Source organism: Gadus macrocephalus, chromosome 10 (assembly GCF_031168955.1).
Source record: "Gadus macrocephalus chromosome 10, ASM3116895v1".
Classification (NCBI taxonomy): Eukaryota; Metazoa; Chordata; class Actinopteri; order Gadiformes; family Gadidae; genus Gadus; species Gadus macrocephalus.
In genome coordinates, this window is record NC_082391.1 from 8,384,175 (window position 1) to 8,397,403 (window position 13,229).

The window sequence follows — 13,229 nt, forward strand, 5'->3', positions numbered from 1 at the left end:
AGAACACATATTTTGAGACGAGCGCAATTATTCTATTTGACAATGCCAAGCAGCAACGAGACTTGAAGTCGATCAGCTAATCGTTCGCAATTTATTGAATGTTTTCAAACTAAGCAGCATCTGGTGTGGCTTCCTTCTTCATCCTTCTGGGCTGTCTCCATATTTCAAGTTGTGTAGTCAATTTGTTATATGTTGTACTTGTTTGCAAGGTATCCAACTCACAAAATAAGATTTTGAGTACATTCAGAATTGTCCCTATGCCAACGGTCATCCTTCGCTCATACAGATGTAAGCGTACAGATGTGCCACAACATTTGGCGTAATACTTGTAGCTTTAATTACAGGCTTATTTAAAAGTGAACAAAATATGCTTGAAGCTAAATTAACTAAAATAATAACTGATGTGTTCATTATCCATCAGTCGTTTGAATAAATAATCCAGTTCAGTTTGTCTGAGAGGGTTAGATTTAGGTAAGTGGCACAATAAAAAATCATTTAATTTCAATATCTTGTGTCTAGATCTGGAGCCGTGTGTCCGACAGCGCTGGAGGATAAGGAGCCGTTCCACCGCTCCCGCTCAGTGAAGTGGTTGGACCTCAGTCACTCCTTGGTGTGTGCAGAACTGTTTGCAGTGTACCAAACTCTGCTGTGGAGAGCCTGTGGACAAGCACTGTGGCAGAACCTTCACTTTCCTCCAGGAGGCGCCGCAGGCAGCCTGAATCTGTGGAGTGATCATCAGAAACGTCGACTCCTGCACACATTGAGACATGCTTCCACAACAGGTACTAACACAAAGATGGTTGTCATGGAGAACGTACTGTTTCCAGTGAGATGTGCTCGTGCTTTGGAAGGTGTATCCTCCATGCTAGATGAACCCTCATGCTTCTGGTCCAGGGGACCAGCAGCATGAGGCCAAAGAGCAGCTGAACCAACGGCTTTATTCACCGTCAACCTGCCGGGGCGGTTTAGCCTGTGGTCGGTTCTACTCTTTGAACCCGCCCCCTCTGCTCCTTGTTCATGGACCATTGCTTTTTCCTTTTTTCTTCTTTTAAGATTTGGTTCCTCTGGAATGCAGGGCCATGCTGGAGAAGTTCGGCCAATGTTTATTAATCCTCAACACGCACGCACACTGGGATCAAGGTAAACACACACTGGGATCAGGGTAAACACACACACACACACACACACACACTGGGATCAGGGTAAACGCACACTGTGATCAAGGTAAACACACACTGGGATCAGGGTAAACACACACACACACACACACTGGGATCAGGGTAAACGCACACTGCGATCAAGGTAAACAAACACACACACTGGGATCAGGTTAAACACACACACACACACTGGGTTCAGGGTAAACATACACACTGGGATCAGGGTAAACACACACACACTGGGTTCAGGGTAAACATACACACTGGGATCAGGGTAAACACACACACTGGGATCAAGGTAAACACACACACACACACACACACACACACACTGGGATCAGGTTAAACACACACACACACACTGGGATCAAGGTAAACACACACACACACTGGGATCAAGTTAAACATACACACACACACACTGGGATCAGGGTAAACACACACACTGGGATCAAGGTAAACACACGCATACACACTGGGATCAGGTTAAACACACACACACACTGGGATCAAGTTAAATATACACACACACACACTGGGATCAAGGTAAACACACACACACACACACACTGGGATCAGGTTAAACACACACACGCACACATACACACACACACACACACTGGGATCAAGGTAAACACACACACACACACAAACTGGGATCAAGGTAAACACACACACACACACACACACTGGGATCAAGGTAAACACACACACACACACACACACACACACACACACACACACACACACACACACACACACACACACTGGGATCAAGGTAAACACACACACTGGGTTAAGGGTAAACACACACACTGGGATCAGGGTAAACACACACACTGGGATCAGGGTAATCACACACACACTGGGATCAGGGTAATCACACACACACTGGGATCAGGTTTAACACACACACACTGGGATCAGGTTAAACACACACACACTGGGATCAGGTTAAACACACACACACTGGGATCAGGGTGAACACACACACACAGGGATCAGGGTAAACACACAAACACACTGGGATCCGGGTAAACACACACACTGGGATAAGTGGGGTACTCTACAAAGCCGGTTTTATCACATAACCGGGTAAGCAGGGCTTGAAAACGAAATTTTCCGAATGGAACCGGTATATTATATACCGGTTCCATTCGGAAAATTTCGTACACAAGAACGAAAACGTTAAATATACCGTATATTTAACGTTTTCGTTCTTGTGTTCCGCCGCCAACATATCGTTCCTGAACCGGTTCGGGAACGTAAAATAACGTTCGTTCTTAACGTTCCGGCAGTGTTATTGTGCCTAGTCTATTTTTGTGGTCGATAAAAGGGTGACCAGATGTGTCGCTTTGTGCGGGACAGTCCCGCATTTCCATTACTTTGTACACGTTCCGCAAATTGAGACGTTGTCCCGCATTGTCATTAGGGCTGGCCCGAATTATTCGAATATTCAAATACTCGTTGGGAAAATTTTTATTCAAAGCTTAAATCAGTATTCGGAGCTTCGTTGTTTCACGTATTTGACGTTACCAGAGCGAGGGAGGCAAACTATAAGCGACACCAAGCAGAGAAGCGAGAGAGGTGGAGGAAGAATAGATATCTTGTTTCCCTTTACTTTATAACAACATTAGCGGGATCTCGGGAGGAAAATAAATGCTTAGTGAAATGCTAACCTTAGCTTAGTTGTTTATTTACGTTCCCTGTACAGCGCCGCGCCAATCAACTGTGACTGGCTTGCTGCAGAGCGTGAGCGTCTTGCGAATACCCGGTCAATATAATGGATATAATATGGACATGTAAGACAAGCAAAGTGAACGCGGCAACCGGAAATATTTTTATTTTTTCATGAAATAGGCTATGCTTTTGTGAAATTTTATAGGCTATATAGAGAACGAAAAAAAACGTTATTAACCGGTTTTGGGGATTTCAGAATAACGTTTCTGTTCCGGAACAGTTGAAGACCATTTGGTTTTCGTTTCCGTTTCCGTTTATTGCTGTGTTCTTCCAAGAAAGGGTTCCAATCCAGGATAGCTTTTAACAGTTACTTTATTTGTTAAAGTATTTCGGTATGGTAAACTACGGAGAAAAAGGAGGTGGAAGCGTGTCTTGCACGTGCTGAGCGACTCCCAGCTGACCAAAGCTATATTAACCCTATCCGTATGGGCTGCCGAGAGTTTCTAGTTGTTTACTGGTGGCGTTGTCTGTTTTGTTTCAAATCCACGCGGCCCACAGCAGTGGGCGGAGCCGGCGTGACGTATTAGCCTCGGCTTCCTCACTTTTCTGAGGTGCTGCCTTCTGTGGATGGAGCAGCTATTGCAGCCTTCAGTAAGGTCCTGCTCCCCTTGTGGCTATGTATAGTATTTACGGCTTATATATTTGGTCCTGCTTCCTAGTGGTTCTGTGAGGGTAATACAGCTTGTGTGTTTGAATCTGCTTCCTAGTGGTTCTGTGAGGGTAATACAGCTTGTGTGTTTAAATCTGCTTGCTAGAGGCTATGTGGAGGCAGCTTATGTTCTTAAAATACGTAACACGTTCCTCGTAAAATTCCGTTCGTTTTCGTTCCTTGAACCGGTTCGGAGCCCTGCGGGTAAGTAAACCCAGGGTTTGCGGTAACCCTAGGTTTTCCGTTCCAAAATAAACACGGTATGTTAGTTACTATAGAAACATATGCTCTGAATCAATCCTGGTCGGAGCAGGTTTTGCGCAGGTTAAGTTTGGAATATATCCCGGTTTTGGGTATTTAAACCCGCGTTCACCACAGATTTCATGTGTTCACAATGGCATGCCCTTTTGATGAGAGGCCTGTTGATATCGGAGCGCAAATTATTTGTGCAATCCACCGGGAGCGATTAATAAGACCACGGCTCGACATCTTGGCATACCGGATGACTTTTTGCTGGAGAGATATAGAGTCTCGCGCAAATCTTTAATATATTTAAATAGCCTTCTCCAGCCTTACATAGCCAACCCTACCAACCGAGGACCTGGCCTCAGTTCACTCCAGACTATTTGCGTAGCCCTCCTTTTTTTGCAAATGGTAGTTTTATCTATAATGTTGGAGATGCTGAGCACATCTCAGTCCTTTCAGATGACCCATCCATGTCCGGACCAAGATTTTCATCGGCCTCCTATCATACAAAGAGCAATATTGGCTGAGTACTATGCCGAGAGGCGCTTACAACAGAAAGTATAAAATAGTCCTAACGGACTTATATCCACTGGAGAATATTCGATCGTAGCCGGCGGCTTCATTACAAGCACTAATCCATCTTGATCTGTGAAGTTGATGAATTGTCACTTTTAGGTTTTCTACCTAGTTACCAAAAAAAACATTTGGAACATATGCGCTGTGGCACGCACACGGTTTGCATGTGTTACTTCGAAGGTAAACAAAGACTCTCTGAGGAGGTACCTCCAGGTACCCCCTCCATGCCAGGGTGCCCTGAATTTATGTATATTAAAAACTCCTCCACCGGGGTCAAGACATTTTGAGGGCCAGATCCAGTCTGCCGACTGTCGGCCTTTTCACGATTGGCTTAAAAAAAGGGCTTATTTAAATGTATACCAATACGATGGTGGGAAAAGCTTACCAGTTTGTATGTTTTTATGCTTCATTTTTACTTGATCCGCTGACCGCTTGGGAGCCATCGGAGTAGGCCTACATATTTTTTTTTAGTGGTAGGAACGTTAAGAATGCTTAACTGGGATATTTATAGATTTGTGGCTCAAATATTAAGGATCATGCTTTTGACATGTAACTAACGCATTTACGCAGTCAGCGATCCGCTGCCAGGCTTTGGTTCTCCGGGTTGCAGATGCTTTAGCGTTCCCTTTTCTTGTGATAATGTCCTTCTCCGCGTCATAGCTCTCCAGGAGAGCCTGGAGTTCCATTTCATTGAAATAAGCGGCCCGTTTTGCCATTTCAATCAGGGTTTCCATGATCCATACATCACGTCTTTATAGGTTTGGCGTGGACGCGCATAACCCCCCGTGTTAACCAACCCTGTGTTGATTGAACTAATGCATAACCCGTGCGGTGGAACCGACAGCTCTGGTTTAGTTGGCACAGGGTCAATCAACCTAGAGTTCAGCGTTAACTCTGTGTTTGTTAAGCCTCCGTTCGTGGAATACCCCACAGGGTAAACACACTCTGGGATCAGGTTAAACACAAACACTGAGATCAGGGTAAACACACTCACTGGGATCAGGGTAACCGCTCATATGAGGGGGGTGGATGACGTCCGCATCTTCTGGACGTAACGCTTGAAGTTCCAGCGATGTCCATCCCACGATTATCTAGAAGGCAGCTTAATAAAAATAGAATGTAGTTCATTATAATCATACAATTTCAATCATTAATAAATCAACAAAAAATCATGAAATCCTAAGTATAGCATGAATAGATGTGTCTGTCACACGGAAACAAGAGATATTTCAAAGGTAAGAGAATGTCTTTTTTTTTTTTCTTATTTTCAAAGCTGTTTTTCTCTTACCTTCTGGTTTTATTTATTTAAGTAGAAAAAATGATAAACGGAACAATTATACCTAAAATGATTTAAAATAAAATGTGGAAAAGATTAAAGTGATCACAAACACCTTTCTTATTTATACCCTTATTTTATGTCAGAAGTGAGTCAGAAGTGATTGTCCGGTTGACATTGTGCTGCAGCAGCCTGCAAAGCAACACTGCAGGCTGGTGTGTAAATAACAGATTCCCAAAAACAATGTGGTCCAAAGAATCAGAACATTTACTTACTGATACTGAATCAGTATGGATTCACCGGTGTATCACATTAATAATAGCTGCTTCTTAAATGTGTTGACCTTCTACAACAAATCAGCCATACAGGTAACCTGGAAATCCAGAGTCCTCGCGAGAGCACAATTTGAATTTGCTCACTCTGGGAACGAGCAGTATACTCACTCCACGATTCCCCTGGCCCAGAACCTTAACCAATCACATCGGTTTATCTGATATCGGCAGGGCGAAAGCGTTGCTGTTTTACCGACCGGATACGGCAAGAGTATGATCTATTGGTTAGCTCTGCTGGTCTGGATACGTCACCCAGAGTATTCTTCCGATTGGTCGTAGTGTTATCCAATTGCCTGCAGTGATATTTTCAAATGCATGCTTGGCGCTGCCCCTCGAGTTGGGCCATTTTCGTCACTTTGCCAGACCCTACAGCTTTCTAGATGTGGTTCTGGATTTCAAGTCTACCATACACCCACACACAGATATATTTTCAAAGCAACCAATGTCTCTAAATTTGGAGGAGCCAATACTTTACTGAGTTTATGAAATAATGTTCATATCTAGAAAATAATTGGTTCATCGATTTGTGTCATTTTCATGTTTGCAATCACCAAAGGTAGTTTATTTAGTGGTACGTGAAATAAAAGTAATGTTTAAGGTTGCTATGGTTCCATCTCCTAAAGTAATGAAGTGATCTAATGTCTCTATTCTCCTTCCTACAGTGTTGTGCGGTTCTTTAGGCTCAGCTCTCAAAGATAAATGTCTTCCTGGGACCACCGGAGAAAGGCCGCTCCTGATGACATCACAGGAGCAGAATGGCAGCCTGGTGATGACATCACAGGAGCAGGGGGGAAGCATGGTGATGACATCACAGGAGCAGGGGGGCATGACGGCGACAGTGAAGCACTTGTTACAGCTCTCCCCTCCTCTGCTCTCTGCTGTCCGCTGTCACCTCTCGGCTGAGGCCACAGAAACAGGTTGAGGACCCATCTCACAGAGTCCCCTTCTCAGGCCCTCAGTGCTGGTTAAACATGATATGAGTTTCTGTTCCACGTTTAGACAAAAATATGTCCACCTGAAGATGTGTGCACCTCTGGTTTCTACTGAAATAACTAGCATAGCCAACTTGTTTGCTCAGAATATTGCATTTTCAGAAGTGATTCCTCTTTGCCTTTCTCAGTGACATGTATGTACTCAATGACCTGCAGTCAATTCCAGCCTACTGTTCCCTTCTCATCGCTGTACGGCGATTCGGACCGTTGTGTTTGGGGTCTGATTTGTTTCTATTGGAGCCAGCGGTTATGTCTGGTATTTCCTGACGGGCCGATCCCCTCTCGCAGGTGGGGGGGGCCCGTCCAGCCGGGCTCTCTGCAGAGCCACGGCCCACCTGGCGGTGGCGGCGGGGCAGGCCAGCCTGCTCTGGGTGATGTCCAAGTCGCACCAGTTCCTGTCTTCATGGAGCCTGGACAAGTTTCTCCTCATCACGCAGGGGGACTTAAAGGTAGCGCTGTTGGGCTCTTCTATGTGTTGGAGTTGTTTTCATCAACTCAACCTCTCAAGAGGCATTAATCCCAAACAAAAATAATCTATCCTTGGTGTTTTTGAGTTAAGAACGAACTGTTGGTGTGTGTGTGCAGGTTCTACGTGTGTCTTTAGAAAGGCTTTTACAACAAATGGAGACCCTGATGGTTGAGGGAGCCCCTCATCTCTACCGTCACCACCGAGTCCTCTTGAGACGGCAGATTGTCGCCGTACAGAGCTGTGTCTCTGAGCTGCAGGTGAGGCAATACGAGCGGCTGGACCACGATTAATCAGAACATAGTGTAGCTCTCTGTCATCTTATACAATTAACCAGAACATAGCACGCGCACAAGCACACATTGCACGTCAAGACAAAGGCAGCGACACATACACGGAAGCACACACACATGCACGCCCACAAACATAACGGCTCCACCATCAGCACACGCGCAGGAAAGGACACAACGCACACGCACACAGACGCACACGCACACACCGCAGCGACACTCACCCAGGTAAGATGTTATGTTTTTAAACATAACGGCTCCGCCGTCGACAAACTCTCCCAAGTAACACGTTCAGTATATAGACTGTAGAAATTGCGATAAAAGGAGGGAAGAGACAATTTCTCACCTCGACAAGCAACGGCGGTTCATTCATTTTGTCATATAAAAACCCTGAAATTCAAACATTGCACCGACCGGGATGTCAACACATTAGTCACGGAATCTTAAAGAGACAGTGTCCCTATAACACTGAACGAAAACATGTCAATAACACAGTATGGTGAATTATGTCTATAGAGTCCACCACAAGACTACACTTTGTTGCTCAAACTTAAAAGGGTAGTTCAGAATTTTGGAAATAGGGCCGCTTCCCAAGTTAGCCTTGGTGTTCTTTATCATTGGAGACAGTTTAACAAATTTCATTCAGTCCCTTCTAGTTGCAGAGTTCGCTCGTGCTAGGCTAGTGCACGGCAAAGGGCAATACTAGCCTGCTAATAAAACAGTCTTACCCACTCCACAGTACACCCGAGGTAAATCAATTATAAACATGAAACATGTTAAACTGTCTCCAATGATAAAGAACACCAAGGCTAATTTGGGAATCAGGCCCTATGTCCAAAATTCCTAACTACCCCTTTAATATTACTCCACTCCTTGAGCCTCCCCAAATGTCTTGCGATATTGATATCCCCCCTGCGGACTGCGTTAGTTGTTTTATTTATTAAATTTTTTTGTGTGTATGCTATGTGTGAATGTAGGCTACTGCTGCCTGTCTTGGCCACTGGAAGAGATGTTTAATCTCAATGATGATTATTATTTTCCACTAAGCAATAGTATTTGCCTTGCATTTTCAAATGTCAATACACTTTTCAGCCCTGAATAACAGTAAAAGCTATTTAATAATTGATTTACACTTTCCATTGAACAATTACCCGTTACCATAAATTGACCAACTTTATAATGTAATCAAATACTCACACACTAGCTGCTTTCAGACACGCGTTTAAGTCTTGATATTCTCCTGATGGGCCTTATGTGTGAACAGCATATCATGACATTTGTACCCTGAACATTTCCTGAATAATACTACCCCTGAGGTAGTATTTTCTCAGTAGGAAATGTAAATTAATTTACATTTACATTTAGGGCATTTAGCAGACGCTTTTATCCAAAGCGACTTACAATAAGTACATTTGTCATAAGAAGTGCATCAATATATCGCTGTCGGTACAGAAAGGATGTTCATAGAACCAAGTGCAAGTACAACAATCGCTAGACTAACCAATTCCCCGTGTTACAACAATGATAGCAGCTACTGCAGTTGCTACACAGTTAAGTACTATAATACAATACAATACAACACAATACAATACAGTGTACAATGATGGCCAGAAGGGGGAGGGTGGCTATGCAGTGTCGAGGTGGACTCTGAACAGGTGAGTCTTGAGTCTTTTTCGGAAGATAGTGAGCGGTCTTGAGAGCGGCAGGGAGCTCGTTCCACCACTGAGGTCCCAAAACCGAGAAAAGTTGTGACTTTGCTGAACGGCCTTTGCTAGCTCTTAGCGATGGCGGTACCAGACGTCCAGCTGAGGTAGTTGAGCGGAGGGATCGAGCTGGGGTGTGTGGCTTTAGCAATGCTTGGAGGTAGGCAGGGGCAGTTCCATCGACTGCCTTGTATGCCAGTACCATCGTCTTAAATTTGATGCGAGCTACTACAGGGAGTGGAGGTTCCGGAAGAGGGGGGTCACATGGGAGAACTTCGGTAGGTTGAACACGAGGTGCGCTGCTGCATTCTGGATGCGCTACAAAGGTTTAATCGCAGGGGCAGGAAGTCCAGCCAGGAGTGAGTTGCAGTAGTCGAGGCAGGAGATGACCAGTGATTGGACTAGAAGCTGAGCTGCTTCCCTTGTGAGGAAGGGCCAGATTCTGCGGATGTTATAAAGTGCAAATCTGCAGGATCGGGCCACCGCAGTGATGTTTGCGGTGCAGCATAACTGATTGTCCAATACCACACAGAGGTTTCTGGCAGTTGGAGAGGGAGATACAGTGATGTTCTTAACGGTGACCAGTAAATCCATGTGTGGGCAATCTTTCCCTGGGATTAGGAGGAGCTCGGTTTTGTTGAGGTTAAGCCTCAGGTGATGGGCAGTTGTCCACGTCCGCCAGACATTCCGATATGCGTGTTGCAATCAGGGCTTTATCAGATGAGGGAAAAGAGAGAAATAGCTGAGTGTCTTCAGCATAGCAGTGATAGGAAAGGCTGTGTGATGCAATTACCGAGCCCGGAGATCTTGTATATAGGGGGAACAGAAGAGGGCCCAGTACAGAGCCTTGAGGGACACCAGTTTCAAGCGTGCAAGGTTTGGACAAGGAGCCATTCCATGTCACTTGATAGGTGCAGTTCGTCAGGTAGGATGTGAACCAGGAAAGAGCAGATTCAGCGATGCCAAGTTCGGCAAGAGTGGCAAGGAGGATCTGATGGTTCACCGTGTCAAATGCTGTGGACAGGTCGAGGAGAATGAGAACCGATGAGAGGGACGAGGCTCTGGCAGCACGGAGGGACTCAGTCACCGCGAGGAGAGCCATCTCAGTGGAGTGTGCTCGGAGGACAGATCGGAGGACAGTTGGTTAGCAACGGCACGTTCCAGTGTGTTAGACAGGAATGAAAGAAGAGATACCGGTCTGTAGTTCTGGATGTCGGTGGTATTAAGAGTTATTTTTTTGAGGAGAGGCTTTATTCTGGCAGTCTTGAAAGACGCTGGAACAATGCCTGAAGTGCGGGGGAAGTTGATAATTTAGGTGAGAAATGGCAGGATCTCGCTTGAGACATCCAGGAGGAGAGAGGAGGGGATAGCGTCAAGGGGGCAGGTGGTGGCATGGTTAGATGTTATTTTTTTGTTGACCTCGTCAGAGGTGAGCGGTCTAAATTGGGTAAAGACAGAGGAGGGGATCGGAGGAGGGAGAATGGAGGCAGGGATAAAAGAGGAGCTAATGTCCTTCACTTTCTGGGTAAAGTAGGTAACAAAGTCATCAGCAGTGAGGCAGGAAGGAGGTGGGGGTGAGGGAGGGTTGAGGAGGGACGAGAACAGGGCAAACTGTTTCCTGGGGTTTGAGGCAGAGGAGTTGATTTTGTTCCGGTAGAAGGCAGATTTGGTTGTTGACACACAAGAGGTGCTCTGGAATGGAAGGGACAGAGGGAATCCAAGGAGGAGGAGAGGGAGGATAGCAGAGTGTCTGAAGATTCATCTGTAGATAGTTGAGAGAATCGTTCGATAGAAGGTAGTGAAGACAGAACAGTAGAGGCAAACGTAGAGGGAGAGAGGGATTTGAGGTTACGGTGAGTGGTGACAATGTGGGGACTAGAGAGGAGGGGGGAGAGGATTTCAAGGGGAGAGAAAAATCAACAAAGTGATGGTCAGACACGGGGAGAGCATAGGTGCCGCAGGACCTGGTGAATATTAGGTCAAGCTGGTTCCCGGCCCTGTGTGTGGGAGGAGAAGGGGATAGTGTTAAGTCAAAGGTGGCGAAAAAGTTGGTTAGTTCAGGTGAGTGCAACTTCTCTGGCAGGATGTTGAAGTCCCAGAGGATAACGAGTGGGGTGCCATCCTCAGGAAAGCAGCTGAGGAGGGCATCCATCTCGTCATAGAAGTCACAGAGGGGACCTGGAGGATGGTAGATCACCACAATGGAGAGCTTGATATGTGAATGATGTGTGAATGAGAAGTAGAAGGTCAGTATTTCTCACCACTCCAGTGGGCGTGTTGATGATGCTTCTGCATGTCATTGAGTGGCCCCCTAAATGATAATCAGCCTGTTGGCCTTTTGTTTGCTGAATGGTTAAAAAATATTTAAATGTTGGCACTGCCTTTAATCGTCGTTTGTGGTGAACAAATGTTATACGGTGTAAAATTATAGCAAAATTTTTCATATATTATGCGCTCAGAAATTTGTTACATTATCGACTGGGATTTCCACATTATTGCTATGGGTTTGATTACAACTAGAGAAAACTTGAGTAATAATAATGGATTTAATTTATATAGCGCTTTTGTAGACGCTCAAAGAAAAAGGCTTTACAGTGAAGGGGAGGACCTCACTAAACACCACCAGTGTGTAGCACCCACTTGGGTGATGCACGGCAGCCAGTCTGCGCCAGAACCCTCACCACACACCAGCTTGAGGTGTAGAGTGAGGGAATTAATGAGTCGGCCAATTATACAGGAGGATGATTAGGGGACCAGATTGAATGAGCCTTGTTGGGCAGTTATAGCCAGGATACCGGGGAATCCCCTACTCTTTGCGATAAGTGCCCTGGGATCTTTTATGACCTCAGTGAGTCAGGACCTCGGTTTTACATTACTCCGAAGGACTGCGCCTTCCACAGCACAGTGTCCCCGTCACTGCAATTGGGAATCAGGTTTGATGTTAAGGCCAGAGGGAAGAGTGCCACCTATTGGCCACCACCCGACACCACTTACATTACCTGGTATTCCAAGGCGGTCTAGCATCCGAGTACTAACCAGGCCCGACCATGCTGCTTCCCAGATAAGACGAGATCGGGTGTTTTCATGGAGGTGTGGCAGCATGAAATAATTGAATAATAATAAATATTTGATAAAAAATGGTTACTAACAGTAATTTCATGTTATTTCGTTATGTGTAAAACTGTTAAAATGCATAATTTGGTTAGGTAAAAATTATAAAGTGTAATTTTCTATGTTTTCAGATTTTACGTTATGACATCAGCGTGTAGGTATTACGTAATTCCTTTAGGTATTACGGTAACGTCATTCAGTTTGGAGTCCGACGTTGATGGAAGCTACTGTTTTTTGACCGTGCGTTAGACGATGATTTTGACTTGTATTTTGTTTTGAACCTTTAAAACGAGGGAACATTGTTGCATCTTTCCGCTCGGGTTGCTGTTGGTTGATTCCAACAAGAGGTACTGAGGACGAGTTTTGAGACGGAGTGCCGCTACATGTTTGGTATCTTTTCTTCGGGGTAACCATGAGCCATGTATCCATCAGGCGTTCTCTTCCATGGCTTTGAAGATTTTCTCCTGTGGCTGCAAGCAGATATCAGGGGAGCTGTTTGAGCAGAGCATGCCCTCCGCCAAACACTGGAGACTGAACTATAGAACAGGTAAACAGATAAAACACTGGAGACTGACCTATAGAACAGGTAAACAGATAAAACACTGGAAACTGACCTATAGAACAGGTAAACAGATAAAAAACCGGAGACTAACCTATAGAACATTGAAACAGATAAAACACTGGAGAC

The 13,229-nt window shown here is 45.2% G+C and overlaps 1 protein-coding gene and 1 long non-coding RNA gene across 11 annotated transcripts in view; one reads left to right on the plus strand and one right to left on the minus strand.

Moving 5' to 3' along the window:
- The window catches only part of ccdc142 (coiled-coil domain containing 142), a 32,723-nt gene that overhangs the window by 5,868 nt on the left and 13,626 nt on the right, over positions 1–13,229 (plus strand). For all 9 annotated transcript variants that reach the window (XM_060063385.1, XM_060063387.1, XM_060063389.1 and 6 more), the window contains 6 exons: positions 520–782; positions 1,054–1,140; positions 6,642–6,896; positions 7,260–7,420; positions 7,557–7,697; positions 12,974–13,088. In XM_060063385.1, coding sequence (XP_059919368.1) covers positions 520–782; positions 1,054–1,140; positions 6,642–6,896; positions 7,260–7,420; positions 7,557–7,697; positions 12,974–13,088 — 1,022 coding nt within the window. The remainder of the gene's footprint in view (positions 1–519; positions 783–1,053; positions 1,141–6,641; positions 6,897–7,259; positions 7,421–7,556; positions 7,698–12,973; positions 13,089–13,229) is intronic.
- On the minus strand, positions 321–6,389 carry LOC132466285 (uncharacterized). Of its 2 annotated transcripts, none has more exons than XR_009527819.1 (3): positions 6,091–6,389; positions 5,366–5,473; positions 321–721 (listed from the first exon to the last, which is right to left on the minus strand). It is a non-coding gene; the product is annotated as an uncharacterized LOC132466285 (long non-coding RNA). The 2 variants fall into 2 exon arrangements; XR_009527820.1 differs by lacking the exon at positions 6,091–6,389 and adding an exon at positions 5,923–6,075.